Here is a 20,044-nt window from a genome sequence, read left to right as displayed (position 1 = left end):
GTAGCTCTTTCGAAGTCAAGTCCAGAAACATCTGGCCAGTTTGTTACTCACTTCTTGAGAAGTCAAAGTTTTCATTGATTTGGAAAAGAGGATCTAAAGAAATTTGTAGATGTGAATCCTCTGTCACTACAGCTTTTTTCCCTGCCTAATGCCGCTTCCTCCTGCTTTACTGCCAACCTCTATGCTGTGTGATTTCAGACAGTGTAGCTGTCAGTTAATCAGGATGAGGTGGCAGTCAGCGGGTAATAGAGCTAGAGTGACAGACACTTTAGATCATCAACAGATCTTCAGCCTCATTTGCATATCATATGTACTGGCCATGCATAGATATTGCTGGAGTTATCTTTGAAAGAACTACATGTGCACAAGAATAAGTTGAGGCATAAAGTCCTGTTGACATAATATATAGCTTTTCTGGTTGGAGAATAGTACTGTACTCATCCTTCCTAATTCTGCTACCTGTCCTTCTCACCACATGCAAATACACACATATACATACACAATGCATCCATACACTATTGTCACGATAATGTATCAAATGGCGAATAATTTTCCCTTGTTATCACACACACTGCATATGGCCCCCCTCGCAGCCCTACTAGGGGACATCTGTCCACGGCTCCTGTAACACTACTCTCTCTCCTCACTCCTTCCTTCCCCCCCTTCAAAATGTCTTTGTTTCAAAGTACATGGGCTTGCTGTATGTGGGGATGTGGGGAAGATATTACAGAAGCCGTAATGCAACACCAGTGTGTGATAGAAATATGCCGGATACATATTTGGAACTTGCTTCAATAGAGCATCGCTTCAGCGCATGTCGCTAAACTTTAGCTCCAAAAGAACCTGAGAAATGGATTTCTCCTGGACCGAGTGGAATAGCTAGCCCGAGTTTGGAATCATTGCAAAGCTAATGTCAAATAAGATGAGCGATATGTGTGCCGTCACTCTGCTAGGTCCTCCAGGCAAGATATGATAATGTTAAGTATTACTAGCCAATCTGTAACTCTGAGAAAAGGGGAGAACGATGGTAACTCAACCCCCTTTTGTGATGTCACAGCCTACAAGTATAAGTTACTGCCAGACAGCCCAGCCTTCAGTTTTACCTGGGTAGCTGCTGCACCAAGACCCTCTGATGCATTGTGATGTCTGGCTCCTACCACCAGCATGGTTAGCCTGGACTGACCTAAGCAACATGTGAGTGTTTATCTTCTTTAATCCATTTTTTTTTGTAATTGCTGTACATACTTTAATTGTCTCATATTGTAAAGCCTTTATATACCTTTTGTAAACACTATGCTAATGCTAGCAGAATGCACCAAATAATAAAGAGATAGATATGAGGTGCGTTCGCAGCCCGGGGTCCACCGTGCAGAGATGGTACCAGCTGCTGAGTTATGGCAGATGGACACTTGTTCACATGTTTGTTAGACTTCACCCCATGTGAATACTTGTGAACTCTGTTGCTTCACAGAGCTGCCAAAATATGCTGCGCCCTGTTAACAGACACAGGGTGCAGCTGCAAGACACTAGTGGGATCCCCATGAATCACCCCCACTAATCTGGTGATTGGACTCGTTCTGACCCTAGGTGGCTTTTGAGCCTGCGCCTGAGTATGCACCGAGTCAGATGCAGAGTCCAAGCGGGAAGTCCCACCCTACACTGACAGGCTGTCAGGAAAGTGCACTGATAGGGCACGGTGCCGTATAAGCGGGCACTGCAAAATGCACTGTAACGTTTGCTAGGTGTGCAGGTAGCACTGTCGGGCGCTAGATAGCTTCCACCATTCGCGAGCAGTCAACAACACTAGGAATGGGAATGATTAAGGAGCTTTCATCCATCAACAGCCATTCATCTACACACCACACACATGTTATCAAGATTATACTAGCGCATGGCTGTGCGGCCATGCAAACCTTTTATAGAGGAAGCTCTCCAGGACCTTCCTAGTGGTCCAATAGGAGCTGCTACAGGACCTGAGAATGTGACCCCTGACTTCCAATGAGAGGTCTTCCCTTGGGCATGCTCAATAGAGGAAAAGCAGGGCTTAGTCCCAGGAGCGTTTGCTTATTGATGAACAGTGCTGATTACATTGGCTGAGCCTGGAAGGGCAGCAGTAACCAAGCGCACAGTATCTGCCTGAGCCAGATGCTGGGAACAATGTCTCTGCTGAGCAGGCTCCCCTGCAGCTGGAGAAGAATGGGAGACCGCAGTAGAGGTGGTTCGAGATTTCCCCTGTGCAGCGGTGAGAACTTGACACCTAACACACTGCCCATCTTTTCGGAGTAAAATATAAAATTGACTAGTTTGGTTTTCTCCATGTTCTATAACGAATTTTCACATGCCTGAAGTTAATTACGCTACTAATTTGGGTTGGCCCTGGATCCGTTGATCCTTGTTAAAATCGGAGCTGGTGGCAGCGAAGTGTTTTCTGGGCTAAGCAGGTGAGCTGGCAGCGACGGAACGGGTTTTATAAGCTTTTGTCTGGCTGCGGCCTGAGCATTTATAATTCCCTCGCTGCAGCATGCCTGCTTGCCAGTCCACAGTGAATCGGCCCATCCGGTGACTAACTATCCTAGGTGTAGTTCCCTGACTGACTTGAGGGTAAGGGGGGCGCCGGAAAGCTGCAAATTTCAAAGCATAACTGGAAAGTGAGATATACATAAATCCCCTGCAGTTCGTGACATATTGTAGCAGCAGTGGGATAACTAAAATAAGCCCCTGGGGTAAATTGATAGGTCAATAGCCTTGTTTATGTGTCTCATCACATTGTAGCAGCGGTGAGATAACTAAGATAAGCCCCCTGCACATGTGATAGCCGTGTGCTGGCCAAAGGTCATCCCCTTTTCGTGACAACTATGATTAATGAACACATGAACTCCTCTATTGCTGTAAATGTTAAAAACGTAAGGTACTTAGTTAGCTTTATTTGATCAAAGAACGCAAAAGCCATCCAACCACATTAAAGTGTACCTAAATATGGATGGTCTGTATAACTTTTTGTTCTACCTCACCTTGTGCTAAACCAGGACTCATCTGCATGGAGAGGTGAAAGAAAACCAGATGTAGCTAGCAATTTATAGCTTGTCTGGGAAGGATGTGTAGATGATAATGCTGAACCCTAGAAGGGGCCACACACCCCAATATACTGTATACTTACATTTTTATTAAAGGGCCCAAACACATTTGGTATTAAATTATTGTTCAGGTGCACAAATACACTATGTCACCAATACACAAATATATATTTATACGATGCATCAGCATACAGCGATTAATGAGTGCATGAACTCCACTATTTCTTTAACCATTAAAAACTCTTAATTTTTTTATCAAAGTGCACAAAAGCCTTCCAACCACATCAAGGTGTACCAATACATGGATGGTCCCTATCACTAATGTCCTACCTCTCCATGTGCCAAACGCATGCATTGATACAGACAGGAAGACCTTGATAGACATTGAACACCTGTGAGAGATCTTTGAATTGCTGTTAGTAGATGGTGCCTTCAAATATGAGAGACCTGGAGCAGTTTACAAAAGAAGAGTGGTCCAAAATTCCAACTGAGAGATGTAAGAAGCTTGTTGATGGTTATAAAGAGCGATCGATTGCAGTTACTTATTCCAAAGGATGTGCAACCAAATATTAAGATGAGAGTGCCAACAATTTTGTCCAGACCATTTTGGGGGTTTGGAGTAAAATGATGTGCAATTTGCTGTTTTTCATTTTTTTGTGTGTTTCAGTACATACATGAATGAAATAAACATGTGTATATCGAAACATGTGTAATTGCAATAATTTGCTGGGAAAAAATACTTTTTCTGGAACAATTTCAATAGTGCCATCACTTTGGACCACAAGTGTATATATATCGCATATATATTTATTTATTTATTTTTCTCAATAATATAGTACCAATAATCCACAGCGATTTACAGACATTATATTATATGGTTCTGGAAAAGAATAAATTGCAAGTGCAAAGCTACAAATACAAAGAAAGTCTAATACCATGGGTCCAAAATATTGACCAAAAACCTTTGAAAGTGAATCAAGACTATTGATCCAGACCTGTGGTTATGTGAAATGGAGACTTCTTGCTCCTTTTCCATGTACTTCTATGATGTATATTAAAACTCTCTAGGCTAACTTTGCGCTAGATTGCACTTGTCTAAGTAATAGGACTATCAATTCTTCTATAACTGTACACCATCATTCACTGCTATTCTGCTTTTGTGTCCCTTCCGCAAGACACTTTCTTCCAATAACCCTAGTGTCCTTCAGTGCCTCTTTATGTAATGAATACTGCATAATGCTCCAGCTGTAGTTATGTACATACTTATTTTATAAATGTTTTTTTTAAATATATTACTTGTGTATCCGATCACATTAACTTTTACTTTATTTCTATATTTATTTGCATTACAACATTGCCGCTAACTTTAGTATGGCCGTTCCGGCTTTATAGTTATCATTAAAATTGATTAATTTTACTCATCTCATCTAAAAATCCAATTTACATTTACAATATAGCCGTGTGTTTATCTAGTGCCCTAAATGTGTCAAATACAAAGAATAAAACACCAAACTGTATAAAAACCACTACTCTAGGTATCACAACGGGCAAATGACTTAACTATTATCGCTTTAAAATAAAGATTTGCGGGAATTCACAGAGAGAATGTTATACAGAATCATAATGGGAAGAAATAGCTGAGGATATAAATGTATACAATTATTATTTTTCTACTGTGACTGTGGAGCTCGTATAAATGATATTATCCAAACCCTTGACTTAGCACATTCTGACAAACTGTCCCGCGTTTATTATGTCTCTCAGCCATTTAATAATTTCCCGTAAAGTAGAAAATTGTGAAGTGCTGGTTTTTGTATCGAACGTCATTCGGAGTGAAATGCATGCTTCTATATTAATCATGTCATTTGTCAGTATTCTCCTTGAAATTGACACTAGGCTCTGAACACTTTCCTGTCTCTTTTCGATTATATCATTCAGATAGCATCGAGGTAATGAACAAAGCAGGGTCAAGATGAAATGGACAAGAATGCCCTCATTTTTCCTGTCTGTGGTTTCAGTCCAACTGTTTCTTCACTTGGTACTCGCCCAGATGATTCCAGGTAAGGTGAATAAGCCACAGCCTACAACTAAATGTTTGTTATAAGCTCTGTTCACACAATGATAATATGGAAGTAGAGGGAAGCATATATGTCATTCTTGTTGGGATCCAATTTTATTATTGAATATAACTGGAAAATCCAACTTACCATGTACTATGCGATTACAGTTCTAGAATCATAGGATATATACCTATCTTTCGCCTGAGCAACCTTACTACCCAGGTATTGGCAGCACTCTCATTCATCTTTTATGCCTATGTATTTGGATTTAGCTCCTTTTGCACTTACTTATTCAAATGCTCCCACTTCCCATGCACTTGCACTTTAGCACATTGTACTTTCCATTACATTGGAATATTCCTTATTGAACCTCTACGTGTATTTTGTCCCAACTTAGCCCCTGGTTGTTGTAGCCTCTTATATGCTCATATGCAATATCCTAAAAACTTTTTAATGTATTAGTCAAACTTGTGTTCCGCCTCTGTACAAGCACACTTGTGTATCAGCTATTTAGCCCACTTGACTTTTATTTTTATTTTTATGAGATACGCCTAATATGTGGCCATCATTACCTTAACATCTGTGCATCTGTATTTACCTGTTACACGTGTTTTATCTATGGTTTTGGTGTCCAGGATTCACTCTGCCTTGTTCTAGTCCCATATAAGAATTTCACTGTATATCATGTTTTTTTGTTTAATCTTTTAATCTTATGAATCAACACATATTTAAATTTTACCTGGGTTTTATACTTTATTTACTTTTGGGTATATCTACCTAAAAAGTAGCACATTTTCAAAATACAAGATCATTCTTTTATAGATTATTCATACAGAAATTAAACTATTGTTATGTAACTGAATATAATATCCAATGGTATTAAAAGGAATCTGTTAGCAGGAATTCACCTCACAAACTATGTGTGCATGTTGCTCTTTTAAAGACAAGTCCAGTGATACCTTTCCATGGCCAGTCTGCTCCTCCCTTCCTGAGAAATGAGCCTTTGAATTGAGGCTGAAGATCTGCATTTTCTGTCACTCCAGCTCTATTGATCACCTGCACTTCCTCCTACTGCTTGACTGATGACTCCTTTGACTGAAGTCACACACAGCCATAGAGGCTGTCAGTCAAGCCGGAGGAGGTGACTCTGGGCACAGAATAGAGCTGGAGTGACAGAGGCTTCAGATCTACCACAATCTTTCAGCACCATTTGCATATCAGTTCAAATGCTGATTTCTTAATAAAGGAGGAACTGATAGACCATGTAAAGGTGCACATATAAATAGTTTGGGGTGTGAAATCTTGTTGACATTCCATTTAAGAAGGTTGCATTGAATTAGAATATAGGGGTTATTTTGTTTCTATAAATGATCCCATGCCTATTCATGGGCTATATCTTGTTCTACAACCAATTCCAATGTGCTTGAAGTGGAAATCCCAGACACAACCCAAGGACAGGCAAGCGCTATTTGAAAAAGAAATAAAACCCTATTTTCAAACCGTGGATAAAACCTTTTGGGAAAGACTGAAAAGTTCTATTTTAATTAATTCCTTATATATAGTTACTTAAGCATACAAGTGAGTAGTTAAGTTTCCACGATGAGCATTTGGTGCATTTTTGATGCTGTGTATATTCGCTGTTCAAAAAATACAGTGCCTTACAGATCTAGCAAAGTAGATGGGATTTATAGAAATCTCATGACTAACCTGCTTCATTTACACTGCGTAAACTGACCTGGAGTGTGTTTTTAAAATTTGCAACATGTCAATTTCACTTGCTGTAAATACACATTTTATTTGCAGATTTTCCCCCTATACTGTAGGCTTGAGCAAGATGAGAAAAATCCACAGGTAAAATAAAACACGTGTTTTCAGAGTGCACTAAAAATGCAAATAATCCATACATGACTAAATCAATAAAATGTTATTAAAGCTAAGTAACAGAAAGTATCCAAAAAGAAGTATTTTTTTTAAAATCGTGATATATAGAAAGAGACAGAAAACACAGCTGAAAAAACACAATAAAATACATGTAAAAAAAACATAGATAAAAAAATGCAATGATGTAGTAAATACATAACATCAAAAATTCACCAAATACTCATTGTGGGAATGTGGTCTTATATTCCTAATTTATTGTGCTTGTTATTGTTAATTGTTCTTATTGCTATGCAACTTGTAATAAGTGTCAAATCTTTCTTGGGCTTTTTGGATTTCATGAGAATTTTGCTCTTAGAATTGTATTATCAAGGTCATGAAGTTATGTCTTTGTCAATATTGCTTTGGTCAAACCCATAAGTGCCATCTTCTCATATTAGTAGATGACATTTGATCTCTAAATTACAATATAGTAGGGAGCAGGAATCCCTAATTAAAAAAAAAATCAAATGGAAGGCAGTGGTGAAAGCAATGCTAGAATTTATGATCAAAGGTGTGCTGCAACACAAATTAATAATACATGCATTATTCTAATGAAGCGAATGATCAGTTTTATTCTGCTTTATATACTCCATCAACTGACAAGTAACAATTAAACAATGGACTTTAACCTTGGTAGAGGAAAATAAATCAAATACAATTCCCTAAATCCAGATTAACCCATAATCCTCCAGCCAACTATTTTTAAGAATCAAAATATATTAAAAATAGAAAGCTTTTAAAGTGTCCTTCTCGTAGTTTTGACCTTCATGTAAAACTCCCGGATCACCCAAGCCATTTTCTCAATTTTGAATCCTGTTCTTGAAGATTGCAGGTGTTCTGGATCGCATTAGTTTGTCATGCTACATTCTATCTTCAATAACTACTACGTACAGTGGTGACAAAGTATTGACCCACTGACAATTTTGCATATTTTCCAACCTAAAAAATAATTTTTATTTTTATCGTAGGTACACTACTGTAAGAGAGAGAATCTAAAAATAACAAGAAAATCACATTGCAAGATTTTTAAATAATCAAATTGCATTTTATTGCATGAAATAAGTATTTGATCACCTACCAACCAGCAAGAATTGTGGCTCTCACAGGTGTGTTATTTTTTCTATAAGAAGCCCTCCTACTAAGCACTCCTTTCCTGTATTAATTTCATCTGTTTGAATTTGCAAGCTATAGAAAAGTCACCTGTCCACACGCTTAATGGATTACACTCCATCATCTACACCATGGCTAAGATCAAAGAGCTGTCTAAGGATACCAGGGACGAAATTGTAGACCTGCACAAGGCTGGGATGAGCTACAGGACAATAGGCAAGCAGTTTGGTGAGAAGGCAACAACTGTTGGTACAATTATTAGAAAACAAAAGAAACACAAAATGACTGTCAATCTTCTTCACTCAGGGACTCTATGTAAGATGTCAATGCGTGTGGTAAGGGTGATTCTGAGAAAGGACAGGAATCAGCCCAGAACTACACGGGAGGACCTGGTCAATGAATTATTGTAGTAACACACAATGCCATCATGGATTAAAATCCTGCAGGGCACGCAAAGTCCCCCTGGTCATGCCAGCACATGTCCAGGTCCGTTCTAAGTTCGCCAATGACCATCCCGATTATTCTGAAAAGGGATTGGAAAAGGTCATGTGGTCAGATGAGACCATTAAACAACTTATTGGTATTAACTCTCCTCGCCGTGTTTGGAGGAAGAGAGGTAGCACACACGGCGTAACACTATATTGCGGCAGTGCAGGCGCCACTAGGTGGTGAGAGAGTGGTCAGACAAGCCGGGTCAGGAATGGACAGGAGATGCATTACCAGGAGCAACAGCAATACATGTGATCAGATACAAGTCAAAGAAGTCAGAGACAGTTAGGAGCAGAGATGCCAGAGACGTGAGACAGGAAAACAGGTCAGAGGACAAGCCAGGTCAGATTCCAAAGGTCACAGCATGGGGAGCACACAGCTAGACAAGGGGGAAGCAGGAATGGGAAGGCAAGGAAACTGAGAAAATGGACAGAGGATAAATCAGGGTGAAACAGGGTCAGTCGCTCAATCTATGAGCAAGAACTAGGCAGCTCCAACATTCGCAAACATTCAACAACACTAGGAATGGGAATGATTAAGGAGCAATCACCAGAACAGGCATACATCCACACACACGATAACAGGTTTATACTAGCGCATGGCCGTGTGGCCATGCGAACCTTTTATAGCTGTAGCTCTCTGGGACCTTCCTATTGGTCCAATAGGAGCTGCCACAGGACGTGAGCATGTGACCCCTGACCTCCAATGAGTGGTCTTCCCTTGAGCATGCTCAGAAGAAGAAAAGTAGGACTTAGGCCCAGTAGCGCCTGCTCGCCGCAGATCAATACTGGTTATATTGGCTGAACCTGGAAGGGCAGCAGTAACCAAATGCACAGTATCTGCCTGAGCCAGGCGCTGGAACTGACGTCTCTGCTGAGCCGTCTCCACTGCGACTAGAGGAGAATGAGAGACCGCAGCGGAGGTGGTTCAAGATTCCCCCTGTGCAGCGGTGGGAACTCGACACCTAACAGAAGGTTAACCCCTGAATGACCAGACCAAGGGAAGAATAGCAAGAAACAGACCCCAGCCTAGATCATGACACTTATTTCATGTAATAAAATGCAAATTAGCTATGTAAGAGTCAAACAATGTGATTTTCAGTTTTTTTTTAAGATTCTGTCTATCGCAGTTTAAGTGTACCTACAAAAATATTACAGACCTCTTCATTTTTTGCAGTTGGGGAAACTTTCAAAATCCGCAGTGTATCAAATACTTATTTTCCTATACCTTATGCCTGGTACTAACAGTTAGACAAAAATATTTGCTTTTCCAGGTTTTAATAGGTCCAACGCAACACCATGTGTGTAGCGTGCAATTCCTACTCATCAGAAAAGGAGTCGGGGATGCTGGCAGGTAGAAATATGTTCACAGTCTTCATATTTGATGGACCAGGGTCCTGTGAAATTTTTTTATTTACCTGACATTGACTCATGGACAGCTCCTGACTAGCTGACAAACCCATCCATTCCACCTTTTGGCACTCAGGGTACATATACAGCATTTCCAGCTTCCATTGCAGTTGATGTTAGCTATGGCAATTTGTATATTTAAAGGACCCAGAGGAAAGCCTGACAGGGAAAAAGATGTTACATCATTGACAGATTGGAAAAGCAAAGAGGTGGAAACTCTCATTGGGCAATAGCAAAATACAATTTCTTCTTTAAGCCAATATAGTTCAATTTTACCCCCAACACTTCTCCACAATTGCCTGTCGTTTATGATAGAGTTGATGTATTGACTGTTGCAGGAAAGATTTTGGGCTTGTTTATCTTGTACCATCTTCACCCACATGAACTCTAAGCCATCATCACTGCAGCAAAAACTGGGGGCAGCAGCAAGGAAGCAGAACTGGATTGCCAGTGTGTAACAAAGGCAACATTTTTTATTTTTGCAAATAGCAAACATTTTGGAAGAAAGTTTATGGTGGACATCCCTTTGACTTTTTGGTCCCAGTAAAACCTTTCAAGGCTTGAAAGAGAAGACTTTACACAATTGTATTATGGAGCTGTAGGAACTGCATTGGCTCAATTACTGCTCAATGATGACATATTCTTCCATTAGAAACTTTTGAACATCATATTGTTTTATGGTCCTAATCATATCTAAGTGTGCTAAAATGTGACTGGAATTAGTGGTAATGCTAAAGATCGTAAGTGGAGAAAGACAGACTTGTTTGGGATTTTCTGATAAATAGAATTGGTCCTTTGCAGAGACAATACCCAAAAATATAACTGTATTTACAGTTGATGTTCCTTTAATAATTTATTTTTCACTATTCTTTAGTGTCACTTTTCATTTTCGCAAACTTATGCTGGCAGTGAATTGGGCAACTTTTCTCTCAGTCAGCTGTGTAAGCAGTTTAGCTTATTCTATTACCATTGAAGTGCTTTGCAATAGGTTTGCTTCATAAATCTGTTCAGTAACGTCAGTTGTCGAAAATCCTTTTACGAACGTGAATCATTTTATGTGCAGCCAGAACTTGCAGAGGAAAATCAAATGTCAACATTCAGTTCTATATCTCCTGAACAAGCAAGGATGGAGAATGGTCAAGAATCATTTAACATTTCTGGCATCTCATACCGATGAGGCTTGGTTATCCGTGTAGGGCATAGAGATTGGTAAGCTACAGGGCAAACACATGAAACAAAAGTCAGGATATCAATTAAAAATTGTGCAGCAGATTAAAATATGGTAGCTCATACTTTTTGCTTAGTTGAAGTGGGACACTGTATTCAAACATGAAGGCTTCCATTTGTACATAAATGTGTAAAAAGGATAAATCTTTAATGCCTGTCACAAAATATTATTTCTAAATTCTGTAGCACGTTATATGGCACCAAAGGTTGCAGAATTTACTTAATCCAGTGACCAAGTCTCATGCACAATTGATAAATTCTGTGCTTGCTTAGTAGGGCCTCCCACTAGGCCAAAAACAGGAGAATATCCTGTAATAACTGTATTTTGAGGATTGAGAAAGGCAAAATATTGCAGAAAAATTGCCGTGTCTTCCTATTATTGTGATTTTTTAAAATATTTTACGGAATAATTATATAACTTTTTAAGGATTATCCTTGGGTTTCTTGAATATTCTATCATAGGCTGCAGATATGGATGCTGCACCCAGGTCCTAGTCCAGGAGGAAGCCCAGAGATCCATCTGGCATATCAGATGCTATAGGTATTAAATGGCACATGGGAGGTGTAGGCTCCTCATACTAATTCTGCATTGGGACTTTTATTTTAAGTTTCATAATATCCACACCAAATCACAGGCAATTCTCCATTTAACGCAGAGCCCAGTTTGTTTCCTAGATATCTTACTTATTTTCTTGTGAGGAGTAAAGATTAATCATAAGTAGCTTAAAGTGGGTGTTTATGTGAGCTTTGGGTTCTAGGTCGATAACTTAGGACTTAAAATTTTTCCAAAAGTTTATTTCAAATAATTTGATTTCTCACTGTTGGAATATCAAGAAGATATCGTATAAATAAGTGAATTTCCTAAGATTAGATTTGGGCAGTTTTGCTCTAATTGGTGCAAACAAATATTGGTCCAAATCAAACCTACTGTGAAAATACGTTTACTATGCATTGAAGTCTTTCCAAACCATAAAGCAAAATTAAAAAATGATATCAGTTTTAGTTCCAATGATCCACTGCTGAATAGGCATTACATTGACTTTGTCACATGTCTTTAACGTCAAAGACTTCTTGCTAATTCAAATTTAGGGGTAAATTCATAACAACATTTTGTGTATTGATTGGACATGTCTAATATTTGCAATATAATGCTGGAGTTCTACATGCAACTTGGATATGGAAGTTTCTCTGCAATGTCTCATTCATTTATTATATGGGCATGAACAATAATGTGCCAGGAGAACTCTTGCTGCTTATGTTAACTGTATCCCTAGACCTCATTTAATAACCAGAGATATTATTGTCTTTCACTTGCTGATATACATCAATATGTAAAACTATTTGTACTGCTTTTTACTGTCTTGAAGTTGCTCTATTCCATGTAGTAGCAACATGAGAGATATGTTTTTTTATTATAAACTCATCTGGCTGACTAATGCCACTGTATGCGTCATGCTCGCAGGTGGCGCACTTGGTTCATGGTCCCAATGTGTAACAAAGCCGTACTTGCCTAGCAGGGGCATAGCTAAATGGCTACCTGGTTTTCATTGGAGCACCTGAATATGGAGACAGGGTGGAGCTGCAGGTAGCCACCAGATACCATTCATAGGTTGTCCCCAGTAATGCAGCTGCTGAACCCAAAGGTACGCTCTTTTGGATTTGGAGTCACTGACTAAGCTGAGTTCAGAGCCTGTTAAGACAAGTGAGGCTTCAGGATTCAGGTTATACTGGAGCGGCCTCTTGATCGGTATCTGCTGAAGCAACTGCAGAGTTCAATTACCACCGGAGTGGCTGTGGGTTATGTACCCTATAATGGATGTACAGGGACAGAAACAGGTTTGAAAACTAACTTTAAACAGTGTAAAGGTACCGTCACACTAAGCGACGCTGCAGCGATACCGACAACGATGTCGATCGCTGCAGCGTCGCTGTTTGGTCGCTGGAGAGCTGTCACACAGACAGCTCTCCAGCGACCAACGATCCCGAGGTCCCCGGTAACCAGGGTAAACATCGGGTTACTAAGCGCAGGACCGCGCTTAGTAACCCGATATTTACCCTGGTTACCAGCATAAACGTTAAAAAAACAAACACTACATACTTACCTTCAGCTGTCTGTCCTCCGGCGCTGTTCTTTCCTCTGCACTGTCAGCGCCGGTCAGCCGGAAAGCAGAGCGGTGACGTCACCGCTTTGCTTTCCGGCTGGCTGGCGCTGACACAGGATGCAGGAGTAGTGCAGAGAAGCTGAGCGCCGGGGACAGACAGCTGAAGGTAAGTATGTAGTGTTTGTTTTTTTTTACTTTTACGCTGGTAACCAGGGTAAACATCGGGTTACTAAGCGCGGCCCTGCGCTTAGTAACCCGATGTTTACCCTGTTTACCAGTGAAGACATCGCTGGATCGGTGTCACACACGCCGATCCAGCGATGTCAGCGGGAAGTCCAGCGACGAAATAAAGTTCTGGACTTTCCTCAGCGACCAACGATCTCCCAGCAGGGGCCTGATCGTTGGTCGCTGTCACACATAACGATTTCCTTAATGATATCGTTGCTACGTCACAAAAAGCAACGATATCGTTAACGATATCGTTATGTGTGACGGTACCTTAAGGGGCCTGGTAACATACAGTTGCACACACAATGTTGGGAAACTACAGGACTTGCCCAGGCAGCTCCCTAATAGGGAGGTTTCCTTTTATACTAAATGCTTCCCAGCTATTAGCTTGGGACATTTTTCCAATTATGCGTGCCCTGAGAAGCGCGTGCACTAGGCTCACAGCCAGAAGCCTGTGTGGCATGCACAGGAGACAGGGCAAACACACGGACGCCGCCATGGCTTCCCTGCAAGGAGGTGGGAGAGGCGCCACGCTAAGATGTGGACTTAGCAATAAGTTATAAAATCTGAGCAATTTGTAAGATAAAATGAAATTAGAATGCAAGAAAAAACTATTCTCAACAAATGTGTTTAATGGAAAGAAAAAAGAAAAATCTAAATATATAAAAAGTTAACAATAAGAATATTAAATACATAATTAGAAACATCTATTTTGATTCAGATTCACATATGAGATTCAGGTGGATCAAAGCACAAGGGTTCATTCAGACATCAGTTTTTCCCCACATAGAACTTCTGCTAATTATGGTCTATGGAGCTGTTCACATTTCTATATATTATTGCAAAGCGAGTGGTCCACATAAAATCATGGAAACTTGTCCAATATTTATTTGAGTCACCAATCAAACTAGCCAATGCAAGGCTCTAGATCCCTAATAATAGGCCAGAACTTGGATGCCATCCACGTGATATGTTTTGTTTGATGATAGAGGCTTGAGAAATCGCCATCATTTTTTTTTTTCATATGAGAAAAACTGATTAAACTCTGATGGTAAAAACTAACCAAAAGCTGCTGAAAATCTGATAAAAAAAACACTGATAAAACTCTGACAGTTCTTTGCATACAAGAAAAAATACTGATGTATTAATAAGCCCTGACTTATAAAAGCAGTCATCAAAGCAAAAGGTGGCTACTTTGAAGAACCTAGAATATAAGACATCATTTCAGTTGTTTCACACTTTTTTGTTAAGTATATAATTCCACATGTGTTAATTCATTGTTTTGATGACTTCAGTGTGAATGTACAATTTTCATAGTCATGAAAATACAGAACAATCTTTAAATGAGAAGGTGTACTGTATATGTGAATTGATAGGTCCTCTTTAAGATAGTAGCAGAAAATTATGCACTTCCATTACATATATACAGGGCATATACAAGACACTGTGATACATAACTAAGACTTATTCTTACTTTCTAAAAATGTTCACATTCCCAAAATAAATATTCAGATCACAGATGATGGCATTAGACAGAAAGGTAAAAGAGCTCGAAATCTATCCAAGGCAATTTACCTGTCAAAAAGGCATTTGCTGTTGTTCTAAAATGAGCACCTGTGGAGCTCAACTTATTTCCATGATAACTAGTTCCATCTCTCTACATTGGTTTCAATCTCATCAGAGCTTCACAGAATCCACTAAAAAGGCAGTTTTCATTGTTATTGCTCTACCCATCAATTTATTTTCAGAATAAAATCACAGGTGGCATTGTGATTTCATCCCTTCTTAGTAATTTTCATCACAGCCCTAGACCTGAACTGACTGATTACTTTATAAAGGCAGATATCTGCTTTCTTTAGTGGCTTCATGCCTGATTGTGGTCCCAGATCAAATAAAAGAAGCTCAATCTTTATTTTTTTTCCAGTGTATCTTCCATTATGTTGAACACCCAGACTTGAGGTCTTACTTAACCAAGTTGTTGCCTAAAGGTTCAAAGAAATCTTGTATTGATTGGTCACTGACATCAATAGGAAATCTGAGAAGATGTGGTTGGTTGTGATTTAAAATAATAGCATTCACTTGACATATTGATTAATAGAGATAATATGTGTACTGTCCATTACCATTACACAAATTTGGTTAAAAATCCAGTATTTCACAATTCAAATAAAAAAAATATATAATGGCATACAAGTAGAGATGAGCAAATTGATTTGATGCTGATTAAATTTGTGACAAATTTTTGGAAAACTGCAGATCCTGGCAATTTCCAACAGCTTGTAATTAGTGTTGAGCGATACCTTCTGATATTTGAAAGTATCGGTATCGGATTATATCGGCCGATATCCGAAAAATATCGGATATCGCCGTTACCGATACCCGATACCAATACAAGTCAATGGGATACAAATATCGGAATGTATCCTGGATGGTTCCCAGGGTCTGAAGGAGAGGAAACTCTCCTTCAGGCCCTGGGATCCATATTCATGTAAAAAATAAAGAATAAAAATAAAAAATATGGATATACTCACCCCTCCGGCGGACCCTGGACCTTAGCGGTGTTATCGGTAGCCTCCGTTCCTAAAAATGCAGGGTGAAGGACCTTCGATGACGTTGCGGCTTGTGATTGGTCGCGTGACCGCTCACGTGACCAATCACAAGCCGCGACGTCATCGCAGGTCCTTCACTCGCTCAGTCTTAGGAACGGAGGCTGCCGGTTGCAGCGGTTACAACCAGGGCGCATCCGAGGGTGAGTATATTCATATTTTTTATTTTTATTCTTTATTTTACACATGAATATTCATCCTGATCCCTATTCCTGATATCGCAAAAATATCGGAAATCGGTATCGGAATTCCGATACCGCAAATATCGGCCGATACCCGATACTTGCGGTATCAGAATGCTCAACACTACTTGTAATTCAATTTATGTGAATCATCATAAAAATAGCCACCACCAATATATATATTGCAAAAGATTCCATCACTCCTAGAAGAGTCACAGGATCACTACCCCATAAGGCTTTGGAACTTATCACTTCAAATGGCATCGTGCAGCCAATCAAGAGAGACTATCAAAGCCTGCATAAAAGATGGAGCAGGGAATGCAGCAGCCAATATATAGTGACTCAAGATAATGAAGAATTTCAGAGCTCACTGCTCAGCAAAACAGATTTGGGGAGAATGCCCTAAAGTATCAGAAAAATATTTAAGAAAGTAATGTTTTGTACAACTGCATCGCTAAAGTAGATGAGTGTAGTAGTCTGCGAATAAAGCAAAGTATCAATTGATAGCGGGAGAGAGAGATAGGAGAGATGCCAGCAGCAATGCCAATACAGTTTGCTATTGAATCTGTTGACTTTTTATGCTCTCCTTCTTTTGTGCTGCTTGTCTCTGGCCCTATTCCTTGGAGGTAAAGGCAGCTCATGATGTGTTACACGTAGTCTACACAAATCTACTATAAAGTGACACAGTAGCACATTTGATGGGATCCTGTCACGTGAAAGAAGGCTTCTTACCTACAGATATGGTGTTAATTAACATGTGAATAGGTTTGTGAACCTGGCCTGCATCTGCCCTTAAAGTGCCGCTGTCGGGAGGGAATGAACTTCATTCCGCCCAGCATCTTTCAGGTTGCAATCATGGTGTGGCACCAGCACGGCTTCAGTAACCGCTCTACATATAGAGAGATGTGGCTGCAGCCATACCCCCAGCACTGACTGACAGCTGGGATCTAAGGGTTTGCTCACATTTGCATCTAAAAAAACATGGTCAGATTCTCAGCCAGAAAAGTTAGCAAGCGTCAGGCAAGTGTATGTCACTCCATATGTCATGCAAGTGCTATATGAGTGGGCGTTTTTTTCTTGCTAAACATCCATAGGTCATGTGTGTGGCGTCTGTATTCAATGCATTTTTAACATCAACTTTTACATACTATAATAATACTCTATGTAAATTAAATTTAGTTTTAAATAATAAAGCAATCTTATATAAACATATAGATAGATAAGTACCGTATATGCGGACTATAAGATGCAAAGGACCATAAGACGCATCCCAAATATTGGGAAGGAAAATAGAAAATACATTTTTTGTTTTATAACATGGCGGTCTGTCTTATAGTTTAGGAGAGCCAAGATATCAATCTGTGGATGTGCCACTTATGGTGGCTATTTTCTTGAAGCTGTGAAATAAATGAGCAGGCAAAGACTCCACTCCTGCCTCAATGTTGACATTTCGATGAAGCCCAGGGCCTGCAGCCTTGCACCGCTGACACACTCCCTCCTCCCAGCCGGCGGCCCGCAGCATCACCCAACTCCTGCAATTGCCTGCTTCCAACAGCATCAACCTTGCTTCCTGTGACCCGGCTAAACTGTTGCCGCTGCCTCCCCTGGTAAGCTATATTTGAACTATAACACCTCTATTTTGCTCCCAATTCCTGGGGGGGGGGGTAAAATGGTGTCTTATAGTCCAAAAAACATGGTACATGATAGGAAGATATTAGCTATATGATATATAATAAATAAATAGATATCCTGCAGATATATAATTTCAAAAGCTCCCTGCATAAAATAAACATGCTCCTTTAGTGCCTTTAATGTGACCTTTTTAACCTAACAAATAAATAATTTAAAAAAATTCATAGGGTCCTCCCTATGTTTGATAACCAGCAAAGGTAAAGGTGAGAGCTGATATTACCAAGCAGGGAACGTCCATTGTTATTGTGCCTATTTAGGTTAAAAATACCAGCGATCAGCCACCACTGAAGTGGCGCATCACATTACATGCACCAATGCTGGTGCTTCACCTTGACTCTTCCCTATAGCGCTGGCAAGGTGGCAATCAGGGCAATGGTAGTTGGGGTTGATTTCAACTGTGAATTGCCCCAAAATACAGCTGGCATTAAGCCATGGTCTTAGTAATCTATCAGACATCCCCAATACAACCCAGTAAATAAAAAGAAAAAGACATACAAAAATATTTTATTTTAAAAAAGGCTCCCTGACTGTTTTTATAGTTCACCAAGTTATTTAACAAAAAATCATGCAGGTCCAGCTGAGTCCAAGGAAGCTGACGTAGTCCATGAATGGAAAACTGAAAAACTTAAAAAGAAAGCAATAAAAACAAAAGTCTGTCCCTTGTTAGCAAATTTAATAGAAAGCAAAATTCCCATGCAGGTCTGATATAGTACATTGCTTCCCATGACGTTCCTCAATTCCAACGATCAAAGGCTTGTTCTGAGGCTCTGTAGGCTTTGTGCTGCAGACACTTCTGGCGCCAGCTGGGCTCCGCGAGAAGTGACGATTTGATGAGCTCTGATGTCAGTATCTTTACCTAATACCTTATCTTCTGATCTCCGATGCTCACGCTGAGCATGCACTTGTATGGTCACGTTGCATATGGTTGCGTCATGATGCCCTGACATAATTTCAGAACCTTCCCAGGCTCTATCAGAGCTGGAAATCCCAGAGCATAATAAGGGACATTAAATTTGAGTAGAATAACTTATCTGCTAATTGAATTTCCTGAGAAAAGCTCCAGACCAACCCGGCTCTTCTTCATCTGTGCTTACTGGACGTTATTAATTGGCACTGTCATAAAATTGATTATTTGCATTGAAGCTCATTTTGACATCACAATGTATATAACGAGAAGCATTTAAATCAAGTCTGTGAAACATGAAACTCCCATGATTCTTCAAATTCTATCTGAATGATTTTAGCATTAAGACTACCGCTTGCACAGACAGAAGCGGTCATTCACGTGCAATACCACTCCATTTACCAAGGGAACTATGAGATCCTTGTACTTAAGCTCAATGGGGTTTCAGAGATCATCAGTTTATCAAATAACCTGTGGTTAGTTGATAAATGTCGATTATAGGACATCCATTTTAATTGACCATAGGTGATTACAATTATTTAGTTTACAGTTCAGAATAACTGCCAGAAGTCCAGTTATAAAGACCATAAATTATGGTCATGTTTGGGCCATCTGGAATTGACATTAAAGAAAGTGCTTCCATAAAATGTTAATCTTGCGCAAGTAGAATTTTTTTGTTTTGCATTTTAGGAAAAAAGAAAACTGGAATTATGACTGTGAGAATTTATAAGGCAAGTCGGCAAAAAAAATTTATCTGGAACAATCTGTTTTTAGAATTGCTTTCGTGACTTCCATCCAGATCTTCCATGTGAATCCCCTAAAAACGGAATTTGGATGTGCCTCTTACAGAGCTGTTTAGTAGAATGAGACAAACAAAGTTCAAATGGGCTCTGTTTTCTTTTGTGGCTATGTCCATCTTTTCAGACGGACACAAGAACATAGTTGAACAAATCCCTGGATGGAAGCCATGAAAGCTTTGCTGAATATAATATGAATCTAGCCTAAGTGACATTTGTAATCCACATATACAGTAAATCTCAA

The 20,044-nt window shown here is 39.6% G+C and overlaps 1 protein-coding gene across 3 annotated transcripts in view; it reads left to right on the top strand.

Annotated features, from left to right (window-relative positions):
• Nucleotides 1-20,044, top strand: part of ROBO1 (roundabout guidance receptor 1) — a 1,753,811-nt gene that overhangs the window by 435,575 nt on the left and 1,298,192 nt on the right. For all 3 annotated transcript variants that reach the window (XM_069760963.1, XM_069760965.1, XM_069760968.1), the window contains exon 2: nucleotides 5,013-5,134. In XM_069760963.1, the coding sequence (XP_069617064.1) occupies nucleotides 5,047-5,134 (88 nt within the window). In that variant the 5' untranslated portion in view covers nucleotides 5,013-5,046. The remainder of the gene's footprint in view (nucleotides 1-5,012; nucleotides 5,135-20,044) is intronic.

The sequence above is a fragment of the Ranitomeya imitator genome, chromosome 3 (assembly GCF_032444005.1).
Source record: "Ranitomeya imitator isolate aRanImi1 chromosome 3, aRanImi1.pri, whole genome shotgun sequence".
Lineage (NCBI taxonomy): Eukaryota > Metazoa > Chordata > Amphibia > Anura > Dendrobatidae > Ranitomeya > Ranitomeya imitator.
This window is presented reverse-complemented; position numbering and strand designations above follow the sequence as displayed.